The sequence below is a fragment of the Cajanus cajan genome, chromosome 3, assembly GCF_000230855.2.
Source record: "Cajanus cajan strain Asha chromosome 3, NIPB_CcT2T_4, whole genome shotgun sequence".
Lineage (NCBI taxonomy): Eukaryota > Viridiplantae > Streptophyta > Magnoliopsida > Fabales > Fabaceae > Cajanus > Cajanus cajan.
In genome coordinates this window covers 55,732,887-55,746,294 of record NC_138519.1, presented here as the reverse complement: position 1 = coordinate 55,746,294, position 13,408 = coordinate 55,732,887, and the positions used below count along the sequence as shown (strand labels likewise).

Sequence of the window (13,408 nt, the reverse complement as noted above, 5' to 3'; positions counted from 1 at the left end):
TTCTCAATAGAGATGGCAAATATATTCGTACCCGCAGATAATACCCGAATCCGTCCCAACTTTGACGAGAAATACCCGGCTTGATCGGGTACGGGTACGGGTACGGATACAGGTAAAACCCGATACTTTAAATCGAGTACGGGTATGTACTTACCCGTCTCATACTCGTACCTGTACCCGTCCCCGTTTCTATTTTTAATTTAATACCCACTTTCAATTTAATTATATTAAAAAAATTTAATATTTTTTATGTATGATTATTTATTATAATATGAGATAGAGAAATAACTTAATTATAATTATAATATAATAAAAAAATAATTTAAAAAATCATTTTTTATAAAAAATAAAAAATAAAAAAAATGACAGGTAAAGGTACAGGTATACCCGATACCCGACGGGGACGAGGATGGAGATGAAAATTACATACCCGACGGATACGGAGACAAGGATGAGTTTAACTCCCGGGGACGGGGACAGGTATCATGAAACCCGTACCCGACCCGCCCTGTTGCCATCCCTAATTCTCGGAGAGAGCCAACCATAGTACTCATCTTGGTATGGTCTAAGGTCCCTCGTCGCGAATTATCCTGTCCTAGCTAGGATATGAACAACATTGGGAAGGGGCCTCACCAACAAAAAAATAGTTCCGTTAGGATCACATATCTACCAACACCTACAAATAATAATAACTGATCCCAATTCAAGGTTATCGATGGCGGATAACGGTCTATGGCGGCGAGGCCAAAAATCCTTTATAACTCTATGGCGGATGCCATGGCGGCCTATGGCGGACGTCATGGCGGACAAAAAAAAAATTAATAATAAAAATATTTATATATATTATATACAAAGAAAATAGCAAAACAATAAATAACAAGTAACAAAACTAAATTAAAAGCAACATAATATCAACTTAAATACTTAAATATCATAACAACAATACCATAATTCATTAAGTCTCATAACATAATTGATTAAAACACAACAAAAAACATAGAAAAACAAGAGTACAAGAAGCATTTTGCTAATCTAATCATCCTTCTCATCATCATCCTTCTCCTCCTCTTCCTCAATATAATCATTCTCTTCATAAAATAGGAACAATAATAAAATAGGAACTCAATATTATTTTAGAATTTATAAAAAAAAATAGAAATTTAAATTGACCCAATTAGTAGAAGAATTAAGATTAAAAAAATTCTTGTTGCAGATGCAGCAACCAACTCATTAAAAATGAAGAAAGGATTCAAAGGAGTAGGAAAAAAATAAAGGAAAAAGGAGGATTAAAACTAGAAAAAAAAAAACTGTTAGGTTTTAACTCGCCGGAGTTGCTCGTCAGAGTTGTTCACCGGAGTGCAAGACCACCACGATTCAGGTCGCCGGCCAAAAACGTGACCAAGGGGTGGTGGGCGACGGTGAACGACAGTGATCAAAGATGGTTTCGAATTTCATAGGTCCTATTCATGCCCGCGTTGTGGTTCAGGTCGTCGAAGCCGTGGACCACCGCGGTTCAGGTCGCCGGTCAGAGAGATGACCAGCGAGTGGTGGGCGACGGCAGAGGAACGTCATCGGAGACTGGTTGAAGGTAGATGAGCTGCGTTTGGGTGGGTGGCTGTCGTGGCTTCTCATTCTTCAACCCTAAAACCATTAGGGCATACTTGTTGGGCCTAGTTTGAAGCCCAAAACTGGCCCCAGACCCGTTACGTCCGCTATCACCTTTATAGCGTTATGGGTCAAAACGGAAATGGCGGCCGCCATGCCGAAAATGGCGGACGGCGCCACAAAATGCCATTTTGCGGATGGCGAATGGCGGCGAGGCCCAAAACCGCCCCGCCATACCGTTATAGCGGCGTTATAACGGTTTTTTGATAACCTTGTCCCAATTCAGCTACATTATTTTCCCCCCTTGCTATTATTCTGCCAAAATTTCTAGTAACTTGGGTCTTCAAAACTCCCTACAAGAACATCCCATCCAACCCATCACAGAAATCATCTCTGTATAATTTTTTTATCCATAAAAATTATAATGACGCCAACATAGTCTAAGTCAAAAACTTTATGCATACTACTACTTTTCCTTGACCCTAGTAGTTTAATCCCTATACAATGAAATATCGCAGTAGCAACTAGCAAATCAGAGGGCACAAAAAGCAAATTGTATATTAATTTTGTCAACTAGGTATTGGATATGCGACAATATTAGAATATATGGACATATAAAATAGTGCAAGACCACTGGGGACACGAAAATGACTCCCAGGCATATCACATCAAAACACAATCACTAGGCAACAAAACTATTGTTAATTAGTGAGCCTAAACGAAGAAAAATGCCGTGTATATGGATAGAATTTATTTATTTATTTTTTATCAATATACACTTATTCCACTTTTAATCTTTAACTTTGTTGTAAGTTTCATTATCAATATATTTTATTCTTTTTCGTTTAAGAAAATCCATAATTTCCGTTCCAAACTCATTGATCCTTGAGGGAATCCAAAGTAACCCTTGACCAAATACCAAAAATTATTTTATCGAAGTACATAGATTCATTTAAGAAATTAAACTTTATCGACAGATATTTTTTCTGTGCACAAATAAGAGGATGAAACTCCTTCCTACATGGAAACAAAGTTATTTGTCAATCACAACATTCTATATTAGTCCCAAATCACTCATCTATATATGAAAAAAAATGCTCAATTAAAAAAAAAAAAAACTACATGGTTTTAGTTAACCAGTGCAGCTATATTTTATTCATACACAATAACACATCAAAAATTTATATTAACATCAAAATTCGAAAATAAGATAAAAATTGGTCATGAAAAATAAAACAAAATATAGTTCAAAGATAAAAATTTTGGGAAAGAAACTGTTGCATATGATATGACTAATCAAACACCAGAGAAGTCAGCCACTAATGCTTAGTCACAATCCCAAAAAAAAAAAAAAAAAAACTATTGCCTCGAGAATATAATAATAAGAATGGTCTCTCTACTTTTGAAGCCCTTAGTCAGCTTTTCATTTAAATACTCCAAAAAAGAATTTAAAAGCAAAATGACAGAGACAAGCACATAATAATATTATTATTACATAAAGTTGTTGCATAAAGAAATGAAAGCAATAATTACATTCATAAGCTGTCCTCTATCCTCTATAGACATGATACCTGAAGCTACAAGAACAAGAACAATGAAGAGAAAGATATATACAGTTCACATTCCACCATTTGAGCCACATATCCTCCCAAGGAGGGACAAAAGACACCTATACCTGGCATAATATTCAAAACTGTACTTTTATTTTAACTACATATTTAGCCTAGAGGACTATAATACATACTAATAGAACACACAAAATGGTAAAAGGAAAGTACTTCTGAATTCTAGTAGCTACCCGAAATGGTTGTTGCCATGTACAAGTTGTCAAGCCGCAAACTTGGTGAAACTTTACATGATTTAGTTGCTTTCACATTTGTCCGAAGAAGCACTTTGGCAACGTCTTTTCCTCGAGCTCACCTGAAAAATAAGGGGTATAGTTAGCATTGGTCATCAAGCAACATAACAGTGACTAAGGGTTGCATCATGACCATTCACAATACAAATAAAATTACTGTGTTCTCAGCTACACAACAATGACAAATACAAGAAATGTACCAATAATTGAAGTATCTGATGTTAAATTAGCGCCAACTACCAAGCAAATTTTGTTTGTGGATATGCAAAGTTGATATACAAGAAAATATCATAGCAAACAAAATTTCTTAATGTGAAGTAACCACAGCTTTTGAGTTGAACCTTAATGACAATGCATTTGGGTGTTGAGGGGTGAATGGTTCAAGGAGAGAACCGAAAGTATTGTGCTTGCCTACTAGGCAAGAATTACAGATTCAGTTGATGACAAACAGATTGAAGAAAGAGGTTAAGACACGAGGGTGTGCAATTGTGGCATGCAAGGGTGACAATACTGAAAACAAATTGAAATTAGTAATTTTCTAATCATCTCCCATGAGCCCATATTGAGAATGTTCTAAGGCAAAGTTCTCAGATATCACAATACTGGGCAAGGTACAATTCATCTTAACTAGGAAGAGTAACAAATATGATTAAACTTAAACGTAGGTAAATTTAACACAACATTGACAATACATAAAAAGTAAAATCAAAGTCCTTTTATCAATAAAGTATTTTTAGATCAAGTTTTTAATCTCCTCAAGCTTACATTCAATTTACTCTCGAATCATGTCCTTCAATTTCAAATATGAGAGTTTGAACTTTAAATTAGACAGCTATGTTGGCTTTAAATTAACTCTCCAATCATGTCCTTCAACTTTTTTTTTGTAAAACTTTCATTCTTGGTCCCTATGTCTAGAGCTAAAGTGTAATACAAAATTCAAATACTAACAACATCCTTATCTTTAAAAAAAAATTGATAATATCTTCAAATCTAAACAACAGCTTAAAGTTTTGCAACATAAATAACAAATTCCTAAAAGAACCAAATTATTCATTTTCAACACTCCTCCCTGCCTTAATTAACAAATTCCTGTCTGTTTACTTGTGTTTTTATTTCTTGTTTTCATTTTCTATTTTCACTTTTTAATTAGAAAACTGTCACCTTGTTTTCAGTTTGTTTCATGTTTTCAAAGGTTTGTATAGGAAACACTGAACAACATTTTTTTTCTCTATCTCCTGTTTAAATCTTTGAAAACAGAAAACAAATTGAAGGAGGCAGTTTTGTAATTAAAAAGATAAAACAAAAAATGAACCATGAAAATGCAAGTAAAACAGGCCCTAAATTATCCATTCTCAAATTAAAGATATTGAAGCATATTTTCAACAAGTTCTACAATCAAGATAAGGAGATCTATCTAAATCAGTGATAATTCGCTAGCTTGCCGTCCATATACTGAACTTGTATTTGTAGAGTCATGTCAAATTCAAGCAAATCTTTGTCATTTGTCTCAAATGACAGAACCATAATGAACCATTATATGCTAGAAAAAATGACAAACACAATAACCACACAATGTTTTAGTCAACAACAGAGAACCATGACTAAAGAACTGTTGCACACATATGCTTCTAAAGATTAATTTGGCCCAGAAAAAATTTTCAAGCGGTATACATGACAACTTATACCTTAGTTGAGGAAGGGGGCAATGAAGCCCCACGCACAGGGTTTCTCAACTGTTTAATCTGTTGAAGATGGTTTGCTATCTCCTCCAGAAGCTTCAACCGGCCTTTTTCACTTTCTCCGTTCTGTGCGAAGAGTGACAATTTTTCCTTTTCATGTTTTACCATCTTCAACCTTTCTCCAAGAATTTCAATCTCATTGAAAATCTTTAACTTTTCATTCTCAACTGCACTTGATTCACTTCCATAATCAAAAGACAAACTTTTGCATCCCGGGTTTGAGAACATGGATAACTTACTAGTTGTGCCATCAACACTATTACCAGGACTTGGACAATTAGTTAATATACTATTGCTAGGTACTGTTAGACTTCCAAATTCAAGATATCTATTTGTGAGTTCATTTGTAACAGTACTCAATGAAGAGCTATTTAAAATTTTACTTTCCTTTATCCTTAGTTCTATGTTGTCATCAATGACATGGACATCTAGAACATCAGGTTCAGTATCATGCACTTGATCCTTATGTTGTGCGTTTTTCTCCAGCTCTTCTCCACTTTCTGTATTGATGCAAGTCTGACCAACCATATAATTCAAGGATACATTTGACATTAAACCTTTCTTAACAGTTGAGTTTTCATATGTTTCAACTGAAATTGAAGGTCTTTGTCCCCATTCATTATATTGCACCTTTGCTTTGCCATATGATTGGTCACTTCCTTTTGAATCCATCTTCCTATAAGCTTCAAGTTCCTTTTCCAGAAAGTGGTTCTCTCTTTCCCTTCTTATAAGGATCTCTTGCATAATATCCATCTCTTCTTCATCATAAGCAACTCTCTCTTCTATCATCCTCAGGTATTGCTTCATTTCCATTTCCATTGACGCCTTCTCCTCCTGCAGACGCGATATCATAGCCATGGTTTCATCAGCAGCAGTAGCAGCTGAAGCTCTCTCCTTCTCTAGCTCAAGATAAAGAGCAACATAGGCAGCTTTCTCTTCTTCAAGTGCATTTTCTAACATCTTGATACGATCCTCTTCATTACCAACAATCTGGACAATGTCACACGCATTATTCATGTAGTGTTCCAATGACACTAAACATCTGTCCTGCCCTGGACTATCAACCATTGATCCATTAAATTCATAACTATGACAGGTGTTTTCATCCAAATCATGGCCAGTTTGACCATCTTCAACATCTAAATAGAACAATGGCAAAATACAGAAAGTCAAAAACCAATATCTAGTTTGTATACAATAATATATAGAATAGGTTTTCAACAAGAATATAAGATTCAACTTGTTACCCCTTTGAAAGCCTAGGAAATCATTAATCATTATAATCACAAGATGCTGACCTTGGTAGTTTGCAAGAATCATTAATAAGCTAACATATGGGAGTGTGTAGCATATGTTAGAAGAATACAAATTCACATTAAGAACACGTAACTTTAACCTAAACAGTCAAATAAACAAGAATGATGGTAATTTCTCACTTACCAACTACACTAACTCCTTTCCCTGAGGAAGGACTTGTGCTTGCACTGGTTTTATCTCTAATATTACTGCCATCACAAGGCAAGCAAGGAGCGAGCACGACATGAGATTGCAGATTATCTGAAGGAACTGCTGAAGAGACTTTCACACAATCATAACCAGTCTTCCTCCGGCGCCGAATTCCAGACCTTCGTTTTGTGACCCTCTTCCCCTTAGCATCATACACGTTTTCCCTATCAACTAGGGAAAGAAAACGCGGTTCTGAAAATGAACTGCAAGATGCATCATCTCCCAACTCAACACCCCTAATATCAGGTGTTCTCTGAGAAAACACTCTATCATTGGCACCCACCCCAAACAGATCAAAAGGGAGCCTCTTAACAGCCATAACTTGAATGGAACATATTTTCCTTGAAGGCCATTCAAAGAGCATTCTATGCAAACAGAAACGGCTATTCCTAAACCCAAAACTCAACTTGCAAGGGCAAGGCAAACAAAACCCAATAAACCAGAACCATCTGGACACAAAGAAAGCAAAAGCTGATCCACATAACAAAAAATAAGCTATGAAAAGGTCAATAAAGGCACCAATAAGTCCTCCCAACGTCCAAGAGTGAGTCTCCTGCGAAGCCATCTTCCTCTGAAGTGCTCAGAAAGACCATCACATGTGATAAAAGAAACATAACACATAACAAACAAGATCCACCAGGGAAAATCAAAAAAATTCAACGACCCTTATCCCAAAATCTCAAATTTAAAGCATCCATAAGCAATATAGGTGTGATGACAAAAGGGTTCAGATCAAAGAAGGTGGTAGAACAACTTGAAGAAAAAGGCAAAAACACAAAAGAAACCCAAGATCATGGTTTGGAAAAATCAGCAATCCAAACCACAATTGCACTTCAACCCTTTTGTTATTTTTCTTCCTATTTCTGGAGAAAAATGCTTAGAGATGGTGCCTTGGAGGTAACAAAGTTGAGTGCAAGGATAAGAACACTTTTCAGGTATGAGATTTGAAAAGGATATAATAATAATAAAAAGAAAAGAAAAGAAAAGCCAGAAAGGAATCAAGGAGAATATTGATGATTGAGGGAAGAATTGTTTGAGATTGGCAAGTTTTAAAGCTTTGTAAAATAGTTTATTAATGCAAAACCACCAAAGTTGCATCCGATTTCTTCATTGTGTGTGGGACAAACAAGAGATACCGGGGAAAGTTAGAGGACGCACGGAGGGAAGGAACGACGTCGTTTGCTGACACTTCCGAACTTTCCACGTGGTGCTTATATTGTTATTAATCGCATAACCTTAGCCTTGCCATCTGCCTTCAGCACATGCAGCTGTGCCACGTTTTTGGTCTTCTTTGTTTAACTTGTAAAGTTGGTTTATATATATATATATATAGAGCATATCAAGTGAGAGAAAATTTATTATGAGAGATGAGAGAGTTAAAATATAATTTTTAGATTAATTTTGCGAATTCTTAAATTTTAGCGTATTAACTTCATATACAAATACAATTCATATACAAATAAAATATTTTGAAAATGAAACTTGGAAAATAAAACTTAAGAGGTTACAAAATATTTTCAAAATAATAGGTTCAATTCCATATACAAATACAATTCATGTCTTAGAAATTCTCTGTCTCAATGTCATAATATCATATCATACCCATAAATTAATTGTTGGCATTCTAGAGGTCATTCAAAGTCAGATCTTCCTCATCTAAAACATCCACAAATTGTACGGTGAGAAAAGAAAATATCTATATGTAAAGCACATAAGAAAAACACAACATAATCTCATCATTACTCATTACTTAATGAAATATTCACAAGCATTTATATATATCATAATTTATCAATCATTCATCATCTTCACATCTCAATTCACAATTACATCAATCCATCACAATCCACACAAATCTTACAATTAACACTATGTCAAGGCCACGCCACAACTAACATAAGTGATACGAGTTAATTGCCTCACTCATCCCACACCATGCCATGGGCACGCCCTCCCTGTAGCATCACTTACCCAGGGGTCGTCTCATCCCTGGTCATTAGTGTGAGGAACCACAATTACATCACAATTCACACAAATCTTACAATTAACACTATGCCAAGGCCACGCCACAATTGACATAAGTGATACGGGTTAATTGTCTCACTCATCCCATACCATACCACGGGCACGCCCTCCCTGTAGCATCACTTACCCAGGAGCCGTCTCATCCCTGGTCATTAGTGTGAGGAACCACAATCACATCACAATTCACACAAATCTTACAATTAACCCTATGTCAGGGCTGCCATATTTGACATAAGTGATACGTGTTAATTGCCTCACTCATCCCACACCATGCCAGGGGCACGCCCTCCCCGTAGCATCACTTACCCAGGGGCCGTCTTATCCCTGGTCATTAATGTGAGGAACCACAATCACATCACATCAACATCTCATTTCATAACTCAAATTCCATATCACATACAGATAAGTCTACACAATACAATGATTCACATAACCTTCAAGCAATTCACCATGAATACACATCTATAACAATAATATAACAATAATATTTATACATTAATATAAAACTCAATTAATTCACCAATTTAATACAATATTAAATCAAAATAGTAAAACTCTCAATTTTTCCAAAATCTAACTCAGAGGCACTTTTCTACAATTTCATTCTCTCTCCTAAATCATCATTTTCAAAAATTAAATATATATTTCTAATCCTCAATACATGTAAAATCTAATGGGATCATCAATTCCTTAAACAGAAAAAATTATAAATTACCTTCCAAAACCTAACTCACAGGCACTTTTCTACAATTTCGTTCTCTCTCCCAGATCATCATCCTTACAAATTAATTATATATTTCTTATCCTCAACACATACAGAATCTCATAAGACCAATAATTCTCCAAACATAAATAATTATAAAATTACTCATAATCTTACGAGCTTCCTCTTCTACCCAATTCCCTCATGTAATTTTGCGTACAAATAATCTCCTTTTCCCCCGTACTTGAATAAACAGTAGCTAAAACTAAAATAGAGATCTCCTTGGTCTCCTCCTCTGAGTGCCCCTCGGTCTTCAGAAAGTGTAGAAGGAAAAGAAAAGAATATAGAATAAAGGAGTCAGAACTGAAAGAAGTCAGAATTGAAAGGTGTGCTTTTTGGGAGTGTCACAGCTCTCTATTTATAGGCATCAAGCGTCACCGGAAAAGCCCATTTCAAATCTGGAATGACCCATTCTGGACTCTGACGGCATGTGTAAAATTCACATCCAGAACGGCCCGTTCTCAAACCAGAACGGCCCGTTCTAGGGTTGCATTTAACCCATAACGTTCATATTTGGAATGACTTGTTCTTAAACCAGAACGACCTATTCCCAACTAGGGTTACAAGCCTTTTTCGTAGTTTGGAAGGCCCCGTTCCAATTCGGGAACGCCCCGTTCCCAACTAAGATTTGTAGGCAACTTTAGTATTTTGGAACGGCCCGTTCCAATCTAGGAACGACCCGTTCTAAGATACTAAATCACCCTCGTTTTAGTAGTTTGGAACGGCCCGTTCTAGGCTACTAAATCACCCCTATTGGGCTTTGGGCCCTCGTATAATCTGTGAAAATCAGGCTGTTACAATTACAAGAGAGAATAGGTAGTGAAAGAAATCCCTAAATTCTTAAGATTCTTCCATTTCTTTTCTGAAGCTGAAATTGATTATCCAATTAGATTCTACATTGAATTGTAAACTTGTTTATTGTATAATTTGGTAAAATTAATATTCTAATAGATAATTGAATCCCTTGGAATGTCTTTGTGGATCAGGGTTTCATGAGGAATTTGGACATTGTTAATTGATATGTGATTTCAGGAAATTAATGGCATATGATGTGTTTTTGTGTAAAAATAATTGTTTCTACTCGATTGGATTAGAAAAATAGACTAGTATAATTGATTATAAATTTTTGGGGTGTTTTATTCATGCTACATTTTCTGGAAAACGCGTTGGCACCGGGCTTGCATTCATACTAATGAATGTGAAGCCCAAAAGTGGTTAAGCCAGGCGTGGAATGTTTCACGCTGAGCGTGACCACTTTAGGGAGTTTTTGTTTGGCCTTAGCGTCGGACATGACTCCATGACACCAGGTGTGAGAGAGACCTAGTGCTCTATGTTGTTCCTTAGCGCCAGGTAAAATTATAATTTATCTAGGTGTGAAACTATGTGTGTGCTCTCTATTGTAGCTTAAAACTGGGCGCAACTTGGTGATGCTCGGCGCAGCCTATGAATATGTTATTGTAGACCCCTAAAATTGTCCGGGTCGGAAATAAGACTCGAAGACTCTCAAAGATCAAAGGAAAGTCAGCCAGAAGGACTCCCAGAAGACCATAGGATGACTATCTGTAGGTTTAGAGGTCTTAGAGTAGCCAAAAATAAGAAAGTGGGAGGTTTGGAGCTCAATACGGCCTCCTTGGAGTTCAGTACGGCTGTACTGCACATTTTGTACTACAATACGGCCGTACTGAAACCAATACGGCCGTATTGAGGTTTCTGTATTTCAATACGGCCGTACTGAATTCAATACGGCCGTATTGAAGTACAAAAACTCAATACGGGCCGTATTGAACCCAGGGGCCGTACTGCGCCTCATCCCTATAAATAGGACGTCATTTGGACGTCATTCCACACTTTCACACACAGTTTTGACTCTCTCCTTGAGTATTCTGGGGTTTTTGAGCAGTGTTCTGCCCTAGAAATCGCTCTGAGAGTTAATCCGACGAAGTTCTTGAGTCACGAGCCATTTGCTTGAGTCTCGAACTTAGTCGAAGGGAAATCTTTTGGATTTCCATAGTCAAAAATTATTTTTTAGGAAGGAGCGAGCGAGCTTGTAGAGGGAGGGAGCGCCAAAAAGCCTCCTAACATCTGTTTAGATATATAAAAGCACGCTTCAAGAGGTTTTTCTTAAAATCCCTTCTTTTATTGCTTTCTGATTGTCGCATATTTAATATTGTCATCATGTAGATATTTAATTTATAATCGTTTATAATAAATAGGGGTAATTTAGTAATTTTACACTGTTATTTATGAAATAATCCGTCATAGGGAACCCGAAAGGGGCGTTGTGGGGTGCTAACACCTTCCCCGCACGTAACCGACTCCCTTACCCAACTCTGGTTGTAATGGCCAAGGTTGATTTATAAAATCAATTGCCTTAAATCTTTTTCCAATGTTTTGAGTAAAACATTGGTGGCGACTCCAAGAACCCTACCTTTTGCGAAAACCACTAATCCATGGAGGGTCCCGCTTGGGATTAACATGGATTAGTGAATCATTTAATAAAATTGTTAGTTCGACAAGGTCTCAGTTTGAGAATAAGTCGTTCTAACAATCCACCACTTTCAAAAACATTAAAACGAGTCCGACCATCGTCGCGAATGCCAATGTCCGTTTCGGCGGGTGGCGACAGATGGCGACTCCACTGGGGAAGCCTCGAGAGTCAGTCCCATTTAGTGATGGATTATTTCTAAAATAATAGTTTAAAATTACTTTATTACCCCTCACTTGTATGATAATATGTTTTATCTATTTGGCTTTAAATAACTGTTGTATGTTTAAATTCTCGCAATTGTTTGGAATACAAACTGTACACGAACCTTTGCACACAACAGTTCCCTCTATACCCGGGGGCATGAGTGGAAAGCCATAGGGAGTGGATGTTAGTACGGCCGGTTGTCGAATGGGTCTATAGGTGCTCGTAGACCGTTGTCGGAAAACATCACTCAAGGTGATAACCATGAACTCGAGTCCGACAGTGCGTTGGAACTTTCCATCGACTTACGACGAGAGGAATTGGGTCCCTATAATGGGGGCACCTTGGGGGCCTCAGACCGGTGAGAACAGTTAGAACCACCTTGAATATGCACTTTTCTGCAGGATACCTAGGCATGGCAACGGGGCGGGGCGGGGGCGGGTTTTACGTCCCCCGCCCCCGCCCCTGCAAATTTAAACCGCCCCCGCCCCCGCCCCCGATACCCGCCGGGGATAAAATCTAGGTCCCCATCCTCACCCCCGGCGGGGTTCGGGTTTCCCCGCCCCGCCCCCGCCCCCGCTTTTATTTTTTTTTTCTTCTTTTTTTCTTTTAAATAAATATGAACAATTTAAAAAAAATAAAAGAAAAATAAAATAATATAAATTTTTACATATAAATATTTATAATTTTGGTTTATATATATAAAAATAATTTTTTAATTATATTATTAAGCGGGGCGGGGGCGGGGGCGGGTATGGGGACGGGGGCGGGGTGGGTATTAACATCCCCGCCCCCGCCCCCGCCCCCGATTTTATCAATCGGGGAAAACCCGAACCCGAACCCGAACCCGATAAACACGGGTTTTCCCCATCCAAATCGGGGCGGGTTCGGGCGGGTACCCACGGGGGCGGGTTAGATTGCCATGCCTAAGGATACCCCTACCTCGTGATTCGCTCGTGACTGTTCGTGGATGAGTGAAATGTTTGTGCATTGATTATGTGAAATTGTTTGAGCATACATTGCATTTCTTTAAACATACAACATCCCTTTTTAAAATAAGAATAAATAGAAATAAGAATCTTCCATTACATGGTGTTAACATCTACCTTCATCACATTCATATAGGTAGTTTCCCTTTTCACCCAAAAATAAAAAATACCCAAAAGAAAAATAAAGAAAAAATATTATTTATCCAAACCAAGCAATATCATGCATCATTTTAG

General features: G+C 37.2%; 1 protein-coding gene across 1 annotated transcript; it reads right to left on the bottom strand.

The window, feature by feature from the left end:
• Positions 1-3,065: 3,065 nt before the first annotated feature.
• On the bottom strand, positions 3,066-7,892 carry LOC109813011 (uncharacterized). The gene is made up of 3 exons (XM_029271738.2): positions 6,643-7,892; positions 5,149-6,341; positions 3,066-3,525 (listed from the first exon to the last, which is right to left on the bottom strand). Exons 1-3 carry the CDS (start codon positions 7,271-7,273, stop codon positions 3,466-3,468), a joined length of 1,884 nt encoding a protein of 627 aa, XP_029127571.1. The 5' UTR covers positions 7,274-7,892; the 3' UTR covers positions 3,066-3,465.
• Positions 7,893-13,408: the final 5,516 nt, after the last annotated feature.

Coding starts and splice junctions, on each gene's coding strand:
- LOC109813011 (XM_029271738.2), bottom strand. CDS start 7,273: ATGGCTTCGCAGGAGACTCACTCTTGGACGTTGGGAGGACTTATTGGT. Junction 6,342..6,642: donor GAAAGGAGTTAGTGTAGTTG/GTAAGTGAGAAA, acceptor TGTTCTATTTAG/ATGTTGAAGATGGTCAAACT. Junction 3,526..5,148: donor TGCCCCCTTCCTCAACTAAG/GTATAAGTTGTC, acceptor CTTATTTTTCAG/GTGAGCTCGAGGAAAAGACG.